Genomic DNA, 14,420 nt, shown 5'->3' on the forward strand with positions numbered 1-14,420 from the left:
TCCTGAGCCCTGACCTCTAGAGACAGCCTCAGCCCCTCTGTGCTGGAAATGAAGCAACCCCTCACCTCCCATTGCTAGCTACCCTGATGACGTTCTCAGCCCCATGGGGCCACTGAAATTCTTCCATTTGTTAACTCAGAGAGAATTCTAATGCGGCCTCTCCTCCCTACTGGGCATACAGGGAGTCTTAAAGGAAGAGGAGGAGGAAGAGATTGGTTAATTGTTTCTCCACCCCAAGCCCCTTCCTCCTGAGACTTTCCTGAGTTAGGGGATGCTTTGCTATCAGTGAAGCAGGGATCCTACTTGCGATATAGCTGGAGACCCTACAGTGGTGTGCTTGGGAATGGTCCAGAGCAGACTCCAGTTTGGAACCCACTTCCCAGCTACGTGACTTTGGGCAAGTCAGCAACCCATCTGTATCTGTTTCCCAATTGTCGCACAATGGTCATGTCCAGCCGTCTCACAAAGGCTTTATGGACTGGGTCCATGTAGCGTCATAGTCTTGGTATATGATATGACACTCTGAATGCTCTTTACATCTACAAATGTGCCCTGGCTTTAAGGATGGGGTACTGGCCTCAGAGAACCATTTCCTTAGCTCAGCACCCAGAAGCATGTCAGTCCTGTGACAAGGCTCCCCGGAGTTCCAGAAGTCCATGTGGACTGTGCCTTACTCTCTGATAAGTGTTCAGCAGCAGCCAGAATGAGGCCCCCAGACCTCATTCCCCATCCTTCCAGAGGGCACAAGGCCATGAGCTAATGGTGCTCTCTTTCGGATAACTTCCTTGGATCCTGTAACAAGATGCTGCCTGCCTTCGTCTCCGTTAGAACATAACATGGTGAATGAGACCTTAATGAAATTCCTCCCCTTCAAAAAAAAAAGGAACTATGGAAAGACCAGTAACGCAGACAGCACTGCAGACTTCTCTAAAGGCGTGGTGCTCAGAAGAGCATTTTACAAGCATGTGGATAACGCTTAATGGTGCATTAATCAACTTACCGGCTGCTACACGGCAGCCACAGTAAAGCAGGTAACAGGTTCAAAGCCATTTGGCAGAGCTGCAACTCCACCCTCTTGCTCTCATGCAAGAAAGCATTCAGAATCCAAGAAGATGATGCTACAAAAAAAGCAGAGAAGTATAAAGAGATAGTTATGCAAATCAGCTTAATAGACTCATTCTCTAATGTAAACATGCACCAAAACATTCACAGTATGTCCCATAGATACAGACAACGATTGCTCGCCAATTACACGTTAAAACGGAGTGGCTGGGGAGATGGTTGACTGCATAAAGTACTCACCTCGCAAGCACAAGCACTTAGGTTTAATCCCCAGAACGTGTGTGAAGAAGACCTGGCATTGTTGCACATTCTTCTAATCCCAGGGCTGGAGAAACAGAAACAGGTGTGTCCCTGGGGTTTGCTAGCCAGCCAATGTAGCTTAGTTGGTGAGTGCCAGGTAAAAGGGAGAGACCTTGCCATTCATAGATTCATAGACAGACAGACAGATAGATGAGAGACCCTGTCACAGATAGATAGATAGATAGATAGATAGATAGATAGATAGATAGATAGATAGATAGATAGATGAGAGATAGGTAGATTGGTAGGTAGATAGACAGGCAGACAGATGCTATGCCAGTAAGAGAGAGCCTTTATGTCAAGCTACCTTACACCAAGCCTGGAAACCTGAGTTAAGTCCCCAAGACCCACAGAATAGAAGAGAACTGGTTCCTGCAAGTTGCCCTCTGACCTCCCCACATATACAATGGCATACACATACTCACTCCCACACAAGGGAAAAAGTAGATAGCTTCTGAGGAATTACACACACACACACACACACACGAGAGAGAGAGAGAGAGAGAGAGAGAGAGAGAGAGAGAGAGAGAGAGAGAGAGAGAGCTTCAGTAAGTAAAGCTCCATCATAGGGATGGTACTGGACTCACTAAATGGAGAGACCTCACAAAGACCAGCCCATGCTTGCTGTAAACAACAGTGTATCTATCCTACAAGTGACTCTACCTCCCTTAGTGACCTGAACGCTGCTTCCTTCTCAATCTTCTAACAGTATAGGAACCCCAAGGTCATACAGTCCACCCTCCACCCAAGAAAAATATCTTCTCAGCTTACATAAAACATGGAAAAGCAAGCTTCCCAGTCTTGCCAGCCTTGTGGTGTCCATAACCTCCTGAAACAGCAGTTCATAGCCAATCTAATGACAGGAATTCCTGGGATGGACACTCACTAACCCCTTCCAAATGCCTCATGCCTGCCTAACCCTCTGTGGGGTTGTATACCTCTGCAGCTGCCCTTCCAGGGGTGCCCACCACATTCTCTGAGCTAAACTGTCCCAGACTCCTTCTGTCATCTCCTGATGTGCCTTCCCAACGTTTGGTAGAGGCAGATAATGATGTTAACCCAGCCTTCCCGAAGTATTCTGCTTGATTCGGCCAACTGTCCTAAGTTCTCTCTCCCAAACAGCTTGTGTGGTCAAGTAAGGCCAGCAGGCTTAGGAGTGTATCTCAGTGATAGAGTACCTGTAAAGCCCCAGGTTCCATCCTTAGCACCGCAACACAACAGCCATAACAGTGGTACTAATGATGATTATGATGATGATAAGGTTACCAAAATTTAGCAAATCATTGGTTTGTTGTATAATGTGTAAATTTTCCCAAACCTGTTTGATCAGTTTTTCTCACCTACAGAATAAAGACAGTAACTGCATTGACCTTCCAGTGTGTCACCAGGCCCAGATGTCAGGCTGGGACAGGTATAGGGACTGGATGCCTTGCACCCTGAGAGCTGTGGTGGCTTTTTTCACACGGGCAGGCGGGCCTTCACAGATGGGCGGAGTCAGCAGTCTGAGTCTCTCAGACTGGTCTGGGAAGGTCCGTAGAAGCAGGTGAGACAGAAGGAAGGTCACATGACGGCTTTAAACTATGGGAAGACAGGTAATGACCACTAGGTGGAAGCACAATGCAAGAAATAAGATTAGTGTCCCCATTTCCCCAGTGGTGTTCGCCGCCCAGGCAGAGGCACCACCACTGTCCACACCCCCACCTCCTCCTAATTTCCTAGCCTGTGTTGGCCGGGTGAAGACTGCCAAGAAGCCCGCTCCAAGGACCTTTCATTGTTTTCTTTCTTGAATGTCTGCTGTGTTCCTGACACACAGGGCACAACCATAAATAAAGCTTGGGCTGCTCAGGGTTTGCAGCTGGGGACCTCTGTCTCCACTCTCCTTGGTGCCTGCTAGAGGCGAGACCTTGTTATCAGCAGTACTTACTTTTGGCCATGCATGTAGCCCACAAGGGGTGGAACTTCCTCCTAAGGAGTCAAACATAGTTCCATGTTTTCTATGTGTCAGTCACAAATAGGCTGGGACTGTAGCTCATCATTAGTAGAGCAATTTCCTAGCATTGTAGAGTCCCTGGTGCAGTCTCTAAGAAAAGCAGTGCCAGGCATGGCGGTGCATACTGGTAATCCAGTGCTGATAGGTAGACAGGTAGATAGAGGGCTCACGGCTAGCCAGCCTAGCCAGTCACCGAGTACCAGGTTCAGCGAGGCCTTGTTTCCAAGAAGATAAGGTGGACAGCAATAGAGGTGATACCCAAACATCTGTCTCAGTATCAACTTCTGATTTCAGGCTCGGTGGCACACGCCTTTAATCCTAGCACTTAGGAGGTAGAGACAGGTGTATCTCTGTGAGTTCAAGGCCAGCATGGTCTACAAAATGAATTCTAGTCCAGGCAGGGCCAGACTAGAGTGAGACTCTGTTTCAAAAAGAAAAAAAAAACAATATCAACTTCTGTAGGAGAAGGGACACCGCACCAAACTTCTGACCTCCAGACATGCACACGCTGTACACCATATGGTACATGTAGGAATAATAAGAGTTTTCATAGGAGAACAATTAGAAGAAGAAGCCCAGGCGTGCTCCCCGGAGGTGGTTATGAAGACTTGCTAACTAACCAAGAACTCGTCCCTGTTTCTCATCCCAACGCATGACCCTGCCAAGCATACCCCTAAACTCTAATGTTGGCAGGAAGGAGGATTCCCCACCCCATCTCATGAGCCCCATTCTCTGCTGCAGGTGGGTTTTCTTGCACGAGAAGGCCTACCAAGTGCGGGACACCGCCATTGAGTCCTCTGTAGTGACGAAGGTGAAAGGCTTCGGACGCTATGCCAACAGAGTCATGGATGTCTCAGATTATGTGACCCCACCCCAGGTACGGTGCCCTACCCTAGGGACACGTGCATGCCCACGTCTGGGAAGCGTGGGGACAGAAGCTACAACACTGCTGGGGGGATTGGACATAAAGAAGCTGGACTCCCCCAACCCTCTCCCCACCCCGGCCCTGTGACATCTTTTCTTTCATGGAGAGCGATCAGGAGAGCAAGAGGGGACACCAGGTGGTTAGGAAAAGTTTGTTTGAATGCCAGCTGTACCTCTTGTTAGCTCTGCCACCTTGGCCAAATCACAGGCAGACTGCGGCTTCCTCTTCTGTAGAGCAGCAGAAATCACTTCCTGCCCTGCAGATTGGGACGGGGCTTTTTCCCTCTCCCTTCTCCTCCCAAGGGCACCTCTGTCTTTGTCATCATCACCAAGATGATCGTCACTGAAAATCAAATGCAAGGATTCTGTCCAGAGGTGAGTGGAAGAGGTCACAGAAGTGTACCGGCAGAAGCAAGGCAGGGGGTATGAACTGAGGCCCCTGGTCTAGCCTCGGAGCTGCAACTGGACCTGCCACCCACCAGAAGCCACAGCTGTGGGAACCTGGGGGAGGCAATGGGAACTAATGGCCAAGGGAGGGTCCTTCATACACGTGTGACCCTGTCTCTCCACAGAATGAGGAGAAGTACCGCTGTGTGTCTGACAGCCAGTGTGGGCCTGAGCGCTTCCCGGGTGGGGGTGAGTGCAGCCCTTTCTCCATCCCACCCCAACCCCAACCCCAAGCCTTCATGGGACTCTAAAATGCAGTGAACTCTCCATGGGGATAAGCCCAAGTCAGGAAAGGGGGCAAGCCTATTCTATGGAATTCTGCCAATGTTACAAGAAGTTTTCTGGGTGCAGTCAGGGCTGTGGAGGTACATGGTTCCTGCCCCAAGAGTTCAGTCTAGGTTTTTAGTGGCAGCGTAGAGTAGCAGGTAGTATTAAAAAAAAAATATAGGGGCTGGAGAGATGGCTCAGCAGTTAAGAGCACTGCCTGCTCTTCCAAAGGTCCTGAGTTCAATTCCCAGCAACCACATGGTGGCTCACAACCATCTGTAATAAGGTCTGGCGCCCTCTCCTGGCCTTCAGGCATACACACAGACAGAATATTGTATACATAATAAATAAATATTTAAAAAAATACAGAGAGCCCAGGGGAGGGAACAAGGATGGTTCTGAGAGGTGGCTCCAAAGCCCTCCTGGAGGTGACCTGAAGTTGGGGGAAGATTCGGCAAGATGGAGGGAGCGTCATGAAGGGTATTCTAGGAAGAAGGGATGCTCAGACTAAGAGGCAAGGAAGAAGAGTCCTGGGGTGTTGGGGACACATGCATTGGCTTGCCTTGCTCACCTGCTGGGGCCCTGGTGAGGACGGGGGTGGGAGGTGGGAGTGGCAAGGGTCAGGAAGCCACCTCGACATGAAGTTCCACCCTCCAGGGATCCTCACTGGCCGCTGTGTGAACTACAGCTCTGTTCTCCGGACCTGTGAGATCCAGGGCTGGTGCCCCACCGAAGTGGACACCGTGGAGATGTAAGGCTCTGAGCATCCCCAAGCATATGGAGGGCTTTGCATGATCCCAGTGGGAATGTTATCTTAGGGTGTCATCGCCCTGCCCTGCCTCTGCCTCTCACCCTTGCTCCCATAGGCCCTTGGTCTATGTCTCCTTTCCAGAGGCACCCGCAAAGGAATATTCCTGAGAAAAGCCCCCTGTCTCCCTTCTCCCAAGAGCTGAATCGCCCCTTCTCGCCCGCAGGCCTATCATGATGGAAGCGGAGAACTTCACCATTTTCATCAAGAACAGCATCCGTTTCCCTCTCTTCAACTTCGAGAAGTGAGTCGCCGATTCCCCCCTCATTCAGCCTGCCACAGAGGCCCCCCTCTTTCTCTCCATCTACTCAACTCCCTGGAGCTCCTATCCCAAATGCCACATAGCCAGTTTCTCTGCCTGTGTCCCTGCTTTGGAGCTTTGAACCCACATAGGAGTCTCTCGCAGCAAAGAAAAGACAGCATGGCCCGGCTGTGGACACCGAGGCCTCCTGCAGTTGGGGTGTGAAGTGTCTGGCACTTTTATTTCTTGCCACCTACAGCCCTCAATAGAGACTGTTGGTTTGCTTGGTTTTTTTGTTTTTTGTTTTGTTTGCTTGTTTGCTTTGTCTTAGTTTGCCCTCACTACATTGGCTCATACATTCAGCAACTACCTAGTGGCAGTGAGCCTTGTGCAAAGGACCCTGCCAGGCACCACGGAGATGCACAGAGCAATCAGGAGAGACTCTGGTCACCAGGAGCCCAGCCTGGTAGTTGGAGACCCTGGCCACAGACATTTCTAGCCCTGCCATGAGATGGAACACGGGGGTTACAAAACCATGCGGGGAAAGAAGGGAGGTAGACGGGGAGGGGCTGAGGTGCAGTAGATGTCCCCAGCTCGGTGTTGAGGGCCAGAAGCATCCAGAAGACTGGAGAAAACTTAGGCATAACTATCTCTACTTTAATTCTGGGCCTCATCTCTTTCCTCTTTCCTCCCCAGGGGAAACCTCCTGCCCAACCTGACAGCCAAGGACATAAAGACATGCCGCTTCCACCCTGAAAAGGCCCCATTCTGCCCCATCTTGAGGGTAGGGGATGTGGTTAAGTTTGCCGGGCAAGATTTTGCCAAGCTGGCCCGCACGGTGAGAACCTGTCTCTTGTCCATGCCACTCTGCTTACCCGGAAAGCTCAGGGCTCCCATAGACTTCAGGAATCACCCCTGGGATGCTGGGCAGTAAATGCCTCCTGGTGGAAGCACCCCAGACATGCAGATCCCCAAATCCTGTCCATCTCTCCCCCAGAGATCTTGCCTCTACTTCCCCAAGCCTCAATTTCCCATTTCTCCCCAGAAGAGGCATTCGGTCTCTTGAAAGCACCATGCCACAGGAAAGCAATCTGCAACAGTGCTCTCTCTTCCCTATGTTGTCTCTCAGGGACTCTAAGACTCTGGGCTCTTCCCCGAAGGTCACCCCCTCCCTACTGCCACCTCCCATGTAGAGAAGAGAAAGAAATCCCTCTCCACAAACCCTCAGCCCTGACTGAGGACAGCAGAGAGCTCATACCTGGCCCTTTCCTCAGGGTGGCGTTCTGGGCATTAAGATCGGCTGGGTGTGTGACCTGGACAAGGCCTGGGACCAGTGTATCCCCAAATATTCCTTCACCCGGCTGGACGGAGTGTCTGAGAAAAGCAGCGTTTCCCCTGGCTACAACTTCAGGTAAGCCTCCCTGGCTGAGCAGGGGCAGAAGCCTCAGGCAGCTAGCTCCAAAGACGTTCCTGTTGAGCAGAAATGCACATTGGGAAGGGAGCTCCTCATGTCCCTCGTCTGGTCCCCACCAGGTTTCAGTTCAAGCTTGGGGAGGACTTCCTGAGAGCTGGCCATCCCTGAATTGTGGTGTGAGGTGTGGATTCCTGCCATAAAAGGAATCCAACCACCTGGGATCTGCTGAGGACAGTAGTCACACCAGCTGGCCAAAGTTTCTGGAAGTACTCGATTCTGTCATTTTTTTTACTTGCTTTTAGCTCTGTCCCTGACACTGGTTGGTGTGCCTGGTTCATGTCCAGCCCCATTCCCTGTCCTGCACACACACTGGTGTGCCTGGTTCATGTCCAGCCCCATTCCCTGTCCTGCACACACACTGGTGTGCCTGGTTCCTGTCCAGCCCCATTCCCTGTCCTGCACACACTCTGGTGTGCCTGGTTCCTGTCCAGCCCCATTCTCTGCCCTGAGCCTGAATTTTCTGAGGCTCTGACTCCCAAAGTAAGCACAATATCTGCCACAGTTTCTTCTTCCAAAATGGGAAATTGACATTTCTCTCTAAAACCAGGAAATCCCGTGATTCACAGGCAGCAGCTATAGTGATCAGTAGTTCTTTCATGCTCTTCTGGGGGAAAACTGGTTTTTAAATATCATCTAATTGGTATTCCAAATAGCTGTGGGGCCTGAAGGACTTTTATTTGGGGGAGTTTTCCCACTAGGCAAAAGGGAAAGAGAGGAAGCCCAGGGTGAACTGATTGGAAGAGCGGGGCCTTGAACAAGTCCTTGGCCTCTTCCCTGTTAGGTCCCCATCTGTGAAATGCTGAGAGAATATACTTAGCTGCCCAAAGGGCGGAGTTTTGTGCTCTCTCTCTCTCTCCCTCTCTCTCTCTCTCTCTCTCTCTCTCTCTCTCTCTCGTGTGTGTGTGTGTGTGTGTGTGTGTGTGTGTGTGTGTGTGTGTGTACGCACACGCATGTGTGTACATGTGCACATTCAGAGGTCAGAGAACAAACTCTGAATTTTCTACAAACTATGTTCTCTGCCTTGTTTGAGGCAGGGTCCTGCTCATTCATTCCCACATATCAGGACAGCTGGCCTATGTACTTGTGGCGATTTCCCTGTCTCTGCTTCCGCTATTACAGATCCCTGTGCCATGCATCTGGCTTTTACATGTGTGCTGGGAACTTGAACTCAGATATCCGGGCCTACGCACTGAGCACTTATGCCAAATGAGCTATTTCCCCAGTCCTTGCCTTAATTTCTGAAAATCCCCAAATTCCCGGAAGGACCCTGATTAAGTACACAACGTTATATGCTTGAAAAAAGAAACTTAAGAAAACGGATTTGCATAGATGGGGTAAAATACGTAGAATACATTGTTACAGATGTGAAGAATTGTTACTCAAGCTTCACCTTGTTGTAGCAGTCTTCAGTGTAATGCTACATTGTATATAGTTAGTCTTTTTCCTCCTGTGAAAACATTCCAGAAGAAAGCAATTTAAAGCAGGAAGGTTTGTTTTGGTACAGTTTGAGGGTCCTGTCCATCATGAGGGGAGTCATGGCATCATGAGCCTAAAATGGCTAGTCAGATGGCATCCTCGGTCAGCAAACAGAGATACTCCACCCACTGCCTGCTCTGCACTCATCTGAAACTCAGCCGCCACATCCACATCCACCACATCCGGGTGGGTCTTCCCACCTGAATTAACACTCCATCACACAAGGCTAGAAGTGTGTCTCCTAGGCGAATCTAAGTCTGGCCAAGTTGATAATCAGGATTAACTATCACAAGTCTTCATTTCATCAGCTTGACACCCGAGCGTATCACTTTTAAATCATACCATTGCATCCCTCCCTGATCCCTATCTCCTGTTCATTTTGTAATGTAAAATATATTAGTTCATTTCTTTTTTTTAAAAATATTTATTTATTTATTTATTATGTATACAGTATACAATATTCTGTCTGTGTGTGTGTCTGCAGACCAGAAGAGGGCAGCAGACCTCATTACAGATGGTTGTGAGCCACCATGTGGTTGCCAGGAATTGAACTCATGACCTTTGGAAGAACAGGCAATGCTCTTAACCACTGAGCCATCTCTCCAGCCCCTATTAGTTCATTTCTAAAAGTCTCCAATATCTCAACAGTTCTAAAATTTCAGAACTTTAAATACGTTCTCCTGTGAGATTTGGGAAATGTCTTATATATGAGTCCCTGTAAAAATCAAGCCTTCAAGTCGTACACTTCTCTTATGCAATATCATGAAGAAAACATGATATTCTTCTGACAAAGGAAGGATGGAAATAAACAAACAAAGACTCAGGCAAGATATGACTGGATCACAGCAGGGTCGACACCAAACCCTGTAGTTCCATGTCTGGGATGTGGGGCTCTTGATGGCACTGTCTGGGCTGCAGTTTTCTTGGGTGGCTGCAGTACACACAGACTCTCTCCTAGGCCAGCTCTGCTTCATGATGCAGTTCTTGGAACGCATTCCTCATTACTAGCATCTCCAATATCCTGGGGTCTCCATTGCAACTTAGGCTTCACCTTCTCAGCTTCATGCCATGGCCTCTTAAGGCCTACTTACAACAAGTCTGACCTGACCCAGCTCCACACTGCCTGGCTTCAGTAGCTTCTAGAACTCTGGTGTTAGCGTCTGTGACTCCTCCATGCCTGCAGAACCAGTGCGTCATGGAAAATGCTGCCAAGTTATGCTGCCAGATGAAGATGTAGCATAAGCCCTCAGACAACGGTTATGGCAACCTTTGTGTGCCTTGGAGGCAGACCCTGGGAAAATGCTTTCCTATGTGGCCCTCTGGTTCTGGTGATTAGCATGCTTAATATAGGCTTTCTCTTTTTCAAGCGAATTTGCATTTTCACAAGTTGAAGTGCTCTGTGAGTAAGACCTCGCCTTTCCTACTGCCCTAGGGTGCCAGTTTCTCTTGAGTGGCATTGATTTCTCCAGCAGCTCTAGCTGCCTTCTCCACATCCGCTTTGTCTTTGGCTTTAAACCTGCCGTACTCCGTTCTCATTTTCTGCACACGCCAGGCTTTTCTGCTGTTCCTGATGTGCTATCACGGTGGCCCTGACACACAGTGGCCCTTTACTCTCTTCCTATGTAGTTCTAGGGCTTCTCTAGTCTGGAGCCCCAAATTCTTTGCATTCCTCCAGCAAACTCATCCCAAAAGCACGCAAACCCAAGTGATTATGTTTATCGCAACAGGAACCCTGCTCCTGGTACCAATTTCTTGCATTAACTACTTTTCTAGCTTCTGTGGCAAAATACCCAACAAAAGCAATTGAGGAAGGAAGGATTTTCTTTGGCTTGTGGTTTGAGGGCATAATCCATAATGACAAGAAGGCCTGGTGGCAGGAGTGTGAGGTGGCGGGTCACATTGCATGCTCGGCCAGGAAGCAGAGAGAGATGAATGCTGGTTCCACCTGCTTTCTCCTTTTCACTTCGTGGCCACTCCAACCTATGTGATGGTACTGTCTACATTCAGGGTTGGTCTTCACTCCTCTGTTAAATCTCTTTGGAAAAGTCCTCACAGACATACCCGTAAGTTGGTGCCCTGGGTGTTTTAAATCAGATCAGATTGACAGTTGTTATTAACCATCACAATAATCCGCTTTCCTTTTCACCTTACTTTGCAACTTTAAAAAATAATGGCTTCTCCCATTACGCTTTCCATTTGGTAGTTTAAAATATATATATGTATGTTCTCTGGAAAGAAGAATTTTTAAAAATTGAAATTGCTTTCATAATCAACTCCAGAGTTTGAAAAACCCTAGGAAACAACACATATTTTAAAGTAGGTTAAAAATACTGTTTGGCTCACTGGAAGAAATTGGCATATTTATTCAGTTAGTTCATCACACTGAGATCAATACAAAGGATATTTGTATGGTGGCTTAAAATAGTTATATACTTTAATAAAATTCTCAATCTAAAATACAAGTTTTCACATTATAACTCCCCTTTGGCCATTAGGAAGCCTTCAGTCCTCCAAACGACTCCAGTGACAGAATGCTTGTGTGAAGTTGGGGTCTGCTGTGAAGACCCCGCCTCCTGCTGTCATGCAGTTTGGAACAGTACCTTTCCTTTCGTTTGAGGAAGAGCTGCTTTGGAGTTCTGTAGCTCCAGCTGATTATGCAGTGGCTGTGCCCTGGCTAGGCACAATGGGACCGGAGAAACACTTAGTTCAACATAAGCTTTGGTTGAGGGTGTGGATGTAGCTCAGTCGGTGGAGTGTGGTCCTAACACGCAAGAAGCCTGGGGCTCCAGCCCCACCTCAAGAAGTTACACAAAACCTAAAACCAGGAATGGAGGCACTTGCTTGTAACCTCAGCACTCAGGAGGCAGAAGCAGGAGGATCAGTTTAAGGTCATCCTTGGCTACAAAGGGAGTTCAAGGTCAGCCTGGGCTACAGAGGGAGTTCAAGGTCTGCCTGGGCTATTTGAGTTCACGCCTCAAAAGAAAGATAGCTTAGATTGTTTATTTGCACAAGACTGGGAAGAGGATCTCCCCGGACTCCACCAGTGTAATCATCAGGATGTAGGGGAGCCACCTGAGTGGCATAGGCTTCTCTGAGGAACCCAAATAACCTGCTCTGTAATAGAACCAGAAGTACAGGGCAGGCAAAGCTACCCAGCTGAACCTGGGTAAAGTCTTCAGAGAGCCAAAGAAAACTGCCTTCGGGAGACATCTGGCAACCTTGCCAAGCAGGGCACAGTTCTATCTCTTCCCTCCACCCGGGTCCCCACCGCCACTCTCATACAGCAGTAGAGACACTGACACTCAAGGCCAAGCTACTGCTGTGGCAGGGAGAATCGCCATTCTGGACGCTCATGGTTTCCATGACAAGGTGATTTGAAGCTGATGTTTGAACCTCACAAAGCCACTTAGCAGTAGGACAGGCACTCATATAGCCACATGCATAGCGTGCTGTGTGTCTGATTGCTCCTCACCCATCCTAGAGGGTAGACGCTATAATCCCTCCAGTCCTAACGAGAAAAGGCAGGCTCGCTGAGTTCACACATCCAGTCCATGCAGGGACCCCGATGTGGATAAATATTCTTAGTGATGCCTGCCACAGCCAGGAAAGCTGCGGCATTCACACTCATGAATCGTCAGTAAAGCATGCATAGGTGGCTGATTCTTTCCACCCTGCTGAAAAACAAAGAACCCGGGTTCCCAGGGAGTGAAAATACTAGCAGATGCCGGCGGCCCAATCCGCAGTCTGGCCTTTTGCCTCCCAAACAAGTTCATCCGTCTCCCCTCCAACAGAAGCCAGATTTCTCCCCACTCTATTGTTGCCGTCTGCTCTGGAGAGAGTGGAATTATTCAGACAAGATTGGCCTTGCTTTTCGCTGCACATCTGATACCCAGGGGCAGCTGGAGACCTGCACTTCCATCGCTAATTACTTCTGCGGCTCATTTCTCTGCCCCCACCTCTCCACTCTGTGCAGCTCTTTGCCTGCAGAATCATTGATTTTGAGATGGTCTAGGTGTTAAAGATCCCATCTAGACAACGCTGTCCCTTTACGGAGGGGAAACAAACGCTCTGAAGGGGAGGTGATTGGTCTAAGACCATGAGAGCATATTAGTGTAGCCGTAGAGGTTATTCTGTCCAAGCCGCTGGCATCTGCTTTCCTGAGTCACAACCCCAAGCAGGCCTGTTGGTCATGAGTCAGGTCCAGTTACTGGAAAAGTGGCCTGGGTACATCTCCCTTCAGTTCTTACCTAGTGGACTTGGTTCTTTCCATCTAAAATTAACTTTTGTGTGATCTCCAAAGGCTTTTGTTCTTTCTCCACCTGCAGTTTGGTCAGAAGAATGTTTGGTTTTTATACCTAGATTTGTCTATTCTGCATAGTTAACTATTCTAAGGATCTTCTAGTGTTTTTTTGTTTGTTTGTTTTTTGTTTGTTTGTTTGTTTGTTTTTGGAGCTTTTTTTCCGAGCACATAGAGAGTACAGTTGATAGGGTTGTCTAGGTGTGTGGTGGACAAAGTGTCGCCACCGTGTCTAAACATAAGAACTAACAGCTAAACAGTCTATAGACAAAGGACCCCCCAGAAGCAGGAGGTAGCATCCTGTAGCTTAGACAGGAATGGGGTGGGACCTTGCAGCCCAGGTATATACCCTTAATTTGCCTCAATTCCCTCTGAAAATTCAGCTCAGTATTATTAATTGGGCTAATTGTTGCATTGCATGGTGAGTTTGTGAGGCACACGTGTTTGTTAGTGATTAAATGTTACAAGCCAAGAGAGAGCAAGTCTGTGTATGTGTACAGTGCATGTGTGCGTGTGTGTATGTGTGTACGTGTGTGTACATGTGTGTATGTGTATGCATGTGTGTGTATATATGTGCATGCGTGCATGTGTGTATGTGTGTATATGTATTATGTGTGTGTGTATATGTATGCGTGTGTCTGTGTGTGTGTATGTGTGTGTGTAGGCATTGATGATAATGGCAGATTTATAACACCGTATCTATGCGGGCCTCAGCAGGAAGCAAATGACAGACCCAAATTAGGTATTTTGAGGAGAGCTTAATAAAGATACTGCTTTGAAAATGTGGGCAGGGTGCAGGGAGCTACAGGGCCTGTGGAAAGGGGCTAGAGCTAAAGATGTGGGCATGCATGGAGAGTGAAGCCCCAGCAGTCAGAACAGAGGCAAAGCAGCCCACTGAAGCAGGGAGAAGCTAGGGTCAGAGGGCACATGTGAGGTCCAGTCAAAGTCCCTCTGCTGCCTTGTGGAGGTCTCTGAACCCTGGTGAAAGCGTGAACCATTGCCTAATAAAAGACTGTGTACTCCTAGCCATGAACAATTTTGCTGGCGTTTTGCTGCTTTTGTTCTTAGAGGCTATGTTCTCTACAAATATAAGTTTTATTAAAATATGCTTTTTTTTAGGCTAGGGATGTAGCG

General features: G+C 48.5%; 1 protein-coding gene across 1 annotated transcript in view; it reads left to right on the forward strand.

Annotated features, from left to right (window-relative positions):
* P2rx3 (purinergic receptor P2X 3) overlaps positions 1 to 14,420 on the forward strand; it is a 33,116-nt gene that overhangs the window by 4,083 nt on the left and 14,613 nt on the right. The window contains exons 2-8 of the mRNA XM_075984379.1: positions 4,094 to 4,229; positions 4,580 to 4,651; positions 4,849 to 4,912; positions 5,648 to 5,741; positions 5,965 to 6,042; positions 6,736 to 6,877; positions 7,314 to 7,450. Coding sequence (XP_075840494.1) covers positions 4,094 to 4,229; positions 4,580 to 4,651; positions 4,849 to 4,912; positions 5,648 to 5,741; positions 5,965 to 6,042; positions 6,736 to 6,877; positions 7,314 to 7,450 — 723 coding nt within the window. The remainder of the gene's footprint in view (positions 1 to 4,093; positions 4,230 to 4,579; positions 4,652 to 4,848; positions 4,913 to 5,647; positions 5,742 to 5,964; positions 6,043 to 6,735; positions 6,878 to 7,313; positions 7,451 to 14,420) is intronic.

The sequence above is a fragment of the Microtus pennsylvanicus genome, chromosome 9 (assembly GCF_037038515.1).
Source record: "Microtus pennsylvanicus isolate mMicPen1 chromosome 9, mMicPen1.hap1, whole genome shotgun sequence".
Classification (NCBI taxonomy): domain Eukaryota; kingdom Metazoa; phylum Chordata; class Mammalia; order Rodentia; family Cricetidae; genus Microtus; species Microtus pennsylvanicus.